This window comes from Fonticula alba (genome assembly GCF_000388065.1).
Source record: "Fonticula alba strain ATCC 38817 unplaced genomic scaffold supercont2.1, whole genome shotgun sequence".
In the NCBI taxonomy this organism is placed as follows: Eukaryota; order Rotosphaerida; family Fonticulaceae; genus Fonticula; species Fonticula alba.
Window position 1 is genome coordinate 3377554 of NW_009242971.1, and position 6905 is coordinate 3384458.

General features: G+C 64.1%; 2 protein-coding genes across 2 annotated transcripts; one reads left to right on the forward strand and one right to left on the reverse strand.

The window, feature by feature from the left end:
- Positions 1–142: 142 nt before the first annotated feature.
- On the forward strand, positions 143–4568 carry H696_00722 (hypothetical protein; the record flags this gene model as incomplete). The annotated part of the gene is made up of 11 exons (XM_009494605.1): positions 143–358; positions 595–715; positions 823–1150; positions 1323–2193; positions 2404–2569; positions 2756–2865; positions 2995–3327; positions 3451–3632; positions 3751–3838; positions 3952–4212; positions 4482–4568. The coding sequence occupies 11 exons, from the start codon at positions 143–145 to the stop codon at positions 4566–4568; spliced, it is 2763 nt and encodes a 920-aa protein (XP_009492880.1).
- On the reverse strand, positions 4400–6764 carry H696_00723 (hypothetical protein). Its single transcript, XM_009494606.1, has 7 exons — positions 6549–6764; positions 6145–6480; positions 5844–6000; positions 5447–5659; positions 5078–5299; positions 4819–4943; positions 4400–4729 (listed from the first exon to the last, which is right to left on the reverse strand). The coding sequence occupies exons 1-7, from the start codon at positions 6689–6691 to the stop codon at positions 4651–4653; spliced, it is 1275 nt and encodes a 424-aa protein (XP_009492881.1). The 5' UTR covers positions 6692–6764; the 3' UTR covers positions 4400–4650.
- Between the last annotated feature and the right edge of the window lie 141 nt (positions 6765–6905).

Consider the following 6905-nt stretch of genomic DNA (forward strand, 5'->3'; position numbering starts at 1 on the left):
GGGGGGGGCAAGCGGCCAGGGCAGGAGGAGCAGCGCCGGCAGAAATCCCACATACGCGAATCTCCGCGAGGAAGGCCAGAGAAGTTCAAAGCAGATCCCCAGACCCCCCTCCTCCTCCCCTCTCTCTCTCTCACACACACACATGGACCTTTGTAGACGGGAAGGCACCGGCGCTCGGCCTGGCGGCCCGGCCAGGCAGGTCCCAAAACTCGAGGGCGCCCTCCATCGGCTGGCCACGCCCGAGCGCTTTGCCTTTCCCTTCGCCGAGCCGTACCCCGGCCAGATGGCCCTCATGCGCGCGATCTATGCCACGGCTGAGGCCGGGGATGTCGGGCTGTTTGAGAGCCCAACCGGCACCGTACGATGACCCTCCGCGCCTTGGTGGCGGCCCTCGTCGGTCGTACTTGGTCAGGGGCGACGCGGGGGCCGGGGCACAATGGGCGCCGGGAACACCCTTCTCCCTCTGGCCTCTCCTTTCCACTCACTCGTTCTGTGTTCCTCTCTCTCTCGCGCGCGCGCGCGCGCGCGCGTGCGCGCGTGCGCGCGCCCTCTGCCGTTTCCTGGCTCCCCTTTGACGCGACGCACCATCCCCAGGGCAAGTCTCTGAGTTTGATTTGCGGCGCCGCAACGTGGCTTTTCGACCGGTTGGAGATGGCCGACCAATTGGCCGAGCAAGATCCCTCCAATGAGCGATCGGACTTGCGGGCACTGGCTGGTCCGTGTATGTGCCCTTTTCCCCTGGCTCCGCCTATCTGCCCTCCCCTGTGGTGCTTCTTGTCGGCCATCCACAACGACCAGCCCATTGACCGCCATCCCTTACAGGCGGCTCGCCCGGGCCGGTCGGCGACACGCCCTCCTGGCTGAGCGGCCAACTGCGCCGGCGGCAGGCCGAGCGCATGCGCGAGCAGTGTGCCCAGCGCCGGCGCACGCGACACCAAGTCGCCCGCCGCGTGGCCGACAGCTGTCGGGCCCTGTCCCGCGAGGGCTCGCGAACATGTCCACCCGCTGACCGGCGTCCGGTCGATCCTGCCTCCGCCACCGAGGCTGATCCCTTTCTCATCGAGGACCCCACTGAGGGCGAGCCTCCCGGCTCAACGGCCCCGGCCAGCCTTCGCGCGGAGCGGCTACTCTTTCCATCTGGCGGGCCTGGGTATGACGCCACTGGGAACGCCCATCCCCGCCCATCCCCCCCTCCCCCCCCCCCCCTTCGGACAGCTGGTGACTAATTCCCAATCTCCCCTCGTGCGGTCTGCTCGCGCCCTCCTCGTGCCTGTGGCCCTTCCCATGTGTTCCTCCGCCCTATCACTCCCGGGGCATTTTAGGGGCCTCTTCTCCGACTCGGAGACCGAGTCCGATGGGGAGGACGATGGGGGCGACTCGCGATCGGGCCTCGGCCACGCGGGCGACCCGCAAATCATCTATGCCTCGAGGACACACTCGCAAATCAGCCAATTTGTGGGCGAGATCGCACGGACATCCTTCGCTTCGGCCCTGCGCGTGGTCACCCTGGCCTCGCGCAAGAGCCTTTGCATCAACCCGGAGGTGAATGTCCCCGGCCGGGCAGCGGCCCAAGTGAATGACCACTGTGCGGACCTGCTTGGCGGCAAGGGGAAGTGCTCCTTCCATGGGGACGCCACGCGCACGCAGCAGGTCGGCGATCTGCTCCAAGCGTCACGGTCGTGTGCCGGCACGGCCCGCAGCCTGGGCCAGCGTCTTGGCGCCTGTCCGTATTTCGGTGCTCGAGCGGCGGCGGCCTCTGCCCACATCGTGTGTGTCCCATACTCGGTCCTGCTGTCGGCTCCAACTCGCCGAGCAGCCGGGCTCCGGCTCCGTGGCCGTCTGGTGCTCATCGATGAGGCGCACAATGTGTGCGACGCCGTGGCCGCGGCGCACTCGGTCACCCTGAGCCTGGGCACCCTCGGCACCTGTCTTGGCCAAGTGTCCCAATACCTGGCCCGGTATATGACACGGCTGGGCCCGGTGTCGGTGGTGCGCGTGCGCGAGCTTCACCACGTCGCACGCATCCTCATCCGCCACCTGCAGGGAAGCGCCTCCGGCCCGGCTTCCCCGGGGGCCGCCGCACAAAGCGAGGCCATTCTCACCAGCCACGACCTCCTGCGCGTCACCGGTCTCGACGCCTTGAACATCCCTCGGCTGCTGGATTTCCTTCGCCAGTCGCGCCTTCCACAGAAGGTACATCCCGCCTTGATGGCCGGCCCCCTTGCCCCTGCCAAACGTGGCTCATGCTGGCAAGTGCCCTTCCAGCGTGCCCCCTTGCCCTCGTCCCTCGCCTCTCACACGCATTTGCACACCCACACACACATACATGCCTTCATACATACATGCATCTCCGCATACGCGCATGCACGAATCGATGGCGGCTGCATGCATCCCCATCCACAGCTCCAAGGCTTCGTCGAAGCAACTGATGGCCCGGAGGTGGCCATTACCGATCGCGGCCCCCCGAAGCAGCGCTCAGCCGCCGCCACATTTCAGGTGGTTTCTTTTTTGGAGTGTCTACTGCACGCTGACGCTTCTGGCCGGATTGTCCTGTCTCGAGCACCAGCCGGTGCGCCTGTCGCGATGATGCGCTCCCTCCTCGGGCTGATGCTCTCTTCGGCGAATCTGCCCTCGTTTTCCTTCCGCCCCCTCTCACACGGACACACAATTGTCCATATGTATCTCACTCTCCTCGTTCTGTCCTTTTCCGCCCCCTCGCCCTTTCCTCTGGCAATGGGCGCGGCCATGGCCACAGACGACAGCCGGACATCCTATCGGTATATCCTGCTTGATGTTGAGGCGAAATTCATGGAATTGGTGGCTGAGGCGCGCTCGGTCATCCTGGTCGGCGGCACTCTTCGACCTGTGCGCTTTTTTCCTGCTTCTCCCGGCTGCCCTCCTCTGCTCGCCGCCCCATCGCCTCACCGAGGCCCGGATGCACTAATCCACCAATCGTCCCCATCTCCTGCCCCCTTTGCCTGGGGAAAAAAAAAGACCGACCTACTCCGGCAGCAGCTCCTCCGGTCACACCCGGCAGATCGCATCCGCGAGCTGGCATGTCCGCACGTTGTGGGACCGGAGGCGCTGCTGGCTCGATCACTTGGCTCGATTGCCCCCGGCTCACCCCTGCGTCTGGTGGCCGATAGTTGGGCGGCCGACCGGGCGCCCACCACCCTGGCCGATGTTGGCCAGGTGGTTGCTGCCGTGGCCCGCGCCGCGCCAGATGGCTTGGTTGTCTTTTTCCCCTCCTTCGCCGCGCTCTTCGCCACGACTGATGCCTGGCGGGCCTCGGCGGGCATTTTCCATCAGCTCCATGCCATCAAGGAGGTATGCCCTGGTGTCGGGTCCCCCCTTTTTTTTTTTTTTCGCCCCTCCTCCCCCTCCTGCGTAGCCCCACTCCCCGGATGTCCCCACTGACACCCGGCAACCGGGCACGCATGTGACACATAGATCTTCATCGAGCCACGCGACTCGGCCCAGCTGGATGGCACCTTGAAGGCATATGCGGCCTCGGTCGCTCGGCACGGCTCAGGTGCAGCCACCCCTGTCGGGACACGCAACGGCGCCATGCTGCTCTGCGTGATGGGCGGCAAATTGAGCGAGGGCATCAACTTCGCCGACCACTTAGGCCGGTTCGTGGCCACCTTCTGCGCTTCTTTTCTTTTTTTTTCTTGCCTGGCACCTATGCTCCATCACCAGGGCCACATTTTCCTTGCCGGGCCTCGGCCTCCCTTCCTAATCCCCTGCTAGAGCGGTCATTGTCCTGGGGCTACCCTACCCGAATAAGCACTCGGTTGAGCTGCGCGAGAAGATGGCTTTCCTCGACTCCTTGAAGCGAGTGCGTCCTTGCATGTGTTGCTTTTCCGCTCCCCCCCCCCTCCCCTTCACCCCTTTGCTGGACTCTGTCCACAAGGCCCCGTGCCCTGACCTCCCAAGTCATGCTTTGTGTAGGGCCGGTTGTCGGAGCTTTTCTACGAGGATCTGTGCATGAGGTCGGTGGCCCAGTCGATTGGTCGGGTTCTGCGCCACCAAAACGACTATGCGGCCATTGTCCTGGTCGATGTGCGGTACAACTCCCCACGCGTACTGTCCCGGATCCCACAGTGGGTGGTGGAGCTGGGCCAATTGCGGCACCTTGGTGGCGGGGCGTCGTCAGCCGAGACCCCCTCTGGGCCGGAGCCCCTCCGCGCTTTGACTGCAGCTATCACCGAGGTACGCGCGGACATCCCACCCCGAGGCCATTCCTCAGCCGCTCTCGCTTTGTCCCTTGTCCTTGTGCACACACACGCACAGGGAGAGAGAGAGAGAGAGACACGCACACACACACACACACACACACACCTATCCTCCGCCCCTGACAACTCTGCCCGGTGCGCCTTCGTTTGATCACAAAACACCCTGGGAATATGTTTGGATTTGGGCGGAAATAATCCTCTGCTGGTGTGCATCTCGATCGGCCACAACCGGCTGACTGGGCACAGTTTTTCGACCGGAGAGAGCACACCGCGAAGCGAGACTTGGGTAGGCCCAACGACCAGGGCCAGCCCAAGCGACTTCGGCACGACTAGAACAGCCAATGACACAGCCACACAATGCAATGCAATGCAATGCAATGCAATGGACTCTCGGTCACCCGACAGACATCGGTATCTAGCTCTGGTTCTGGGCCGAGAGGAGCTGCTCCTCGACGGCGGCCTTCTGGTCCTTACGGCGATTGCGCTCCTCGTAGCTACGTGGCGGCAAGTCAATACACGGAAGGCATGGGCGCAGGAAGCATGGGAAAGAGGGATGGCAGAGATCTAGCCAGGAAAGACGCACACGCTGCGGCGGTTGATGATCCGGCGGATGACATCCTCCGAGGTGACAGCCGACAATTCGACATCAATGGCGTCCTTGCCAGCCGGCGCAAGCACACGCTGGAAGATGCCACGCTCGCGAGCCGTCTGCGGAAAGGGGACAAACAGGGCGAGTGAGCAAGCGGGAAGCGGACCCCAGGAGGCAAGGAGGGAGCGGGGCGACACAAGGGGAGGACAGAGAGAAGGAGAAGAAGGAAACCAGACAAGGGACAGGCACGCACGGCATACGGATCGGAGCCATCAACATCGGGGATGGTGTCGGTCTGGCCATGGGCAACGACCGCCACACCGCCGACGTCCTTGAAGTGCTCGAGGACCACATCGTCCACACTGTATGGGGCCCCGATGATGACCTCATCAACGAAGCGGCAGCTCAGAACACCGAGCGTGCGCTCATACAGGTTCATGATGGGCATGTTGTTGCCCTTAATGCGATTGACAGTCTGCTCGCGGCCGGCACACCAGGCCAGGCAAGTGGAGGACGGACGCAGGGGAGGGGGGGCGAGGAGAAATGAGCACATGTCAGAGGGTGAGGGGAGGAGGAGGAGGAGGAGGAGGAGAAGGAGGAGGCAGTCAAGAGGCGGGCATACCTGGTCATCCTGCACCGCGACAACCAGGTAGTCACCGAGAGCACGCGCGCGCTCAAGGAAACGGATGTGCCCGACATGGAACAGGTCAAAGGCACCGGACACCAGGACAATGCGGGCACCAGGCGCGGGGCCGCCCTCCGGGAAAAGAGGCGAAATGGTCTTGGACTTGGGGCGGTAGTGGCTGACGCGCGTGGCAGGGATGCCGCAAGAGGCCTGCATGCACACAGAACAAACGCGGACGCGGACGCAGATGCCCGGGCAGTAGGGAGAGTCAGGAGGGAGAGCAGGGGGGAAAATGGAGAGGAAGGGACACGAAAGGGACCATGCACATCAAGGAGAGTCAGCAAAGGACCAGGCGCAAGGAGCGAGAGCCACAATTGGCCAGCACATGACGTACAGCCGCAAAGTCCTGCAGCTGCGTGGCAGCCAGAGAGGACATGCCAAGGATGGACTCCTGGTCATCATCCACCGGCTTGGTGAAATGCTCCCGAGTGCAGAGAAGCATGCGGCCAACCAGGTCAGTGGTAGACACGCCCTCGGTGCGCTTGAACTCACTGGGCATGAGCGGGGGGGGGGGGAGGGGCCAAGTCAGTTAGCCCTGGGCCCGGCGCGCCAATCGGACACCGCCATGCGGACATGGGTGGGAAAGCAGCGGAGAAAGGCATGAGGCCCCCTGCGGCAGGGGGGCACTTACGCACATGTATTTGCCGGCCTCCTTGACGCGCCAGTAGGTGTCGCGTCCATCGGCGCTGCTGGTGATATCATCACCGTGGGCCACCCAATCGGCGCCCTCGGCCTCAACGACCTCCAGCTCGGTGACATACGGCGACGCCTCGACCACGCGGTCGACCCACTTGCAGCCGCGCACCGCTTCATAGCGCTCGCGCTCCTGCATCACGGTCGGGCCCTTGTGGTGGGCGATGTCCTCGTCGGAGTGCACACCGACGATGAGCTGCGTGCCGAGAGCGCGCGCCTGGCGCATGGCATTCGCATGGCCGAAGTGCATCATGTCGAAGCATCCATCGACCCAGATGCTAGGGCGGCAGGGAAACAGGGGTAAGAGGGGGAACTAGGGTGACAAGAGGACAGCCGTGGCACATACACAGAGCCCTTGGTGGGGGCGGTGGAGGCGGAGGCGGCCGCGGGCATGGTGGAAAGGAAGGAGTGAAGGGGGGGGGGGAGGACAAGAGCAAAGACGGGGCAAACGGAATGGGCGAGAGGGGGAGGTGGCGGAGTCCGTTGCATCCTCCCTTCTCCGGGCCTGTGCCCTGTGCCGCCGACGGAAATAAGGACCGCTGCGATCCCGGATGATGCCGGCTCGGGGGGTGGGGGGGGGGGAGGGGTGCTCCATGCATGCCAATACCGGTGCATCCAAGATTTACACGCAATTGGGGCATGCACGCCAGCTGACCCCACACAAACACTGCCCAGCGGAGCTCTTGACTAACCGATTCCCCAG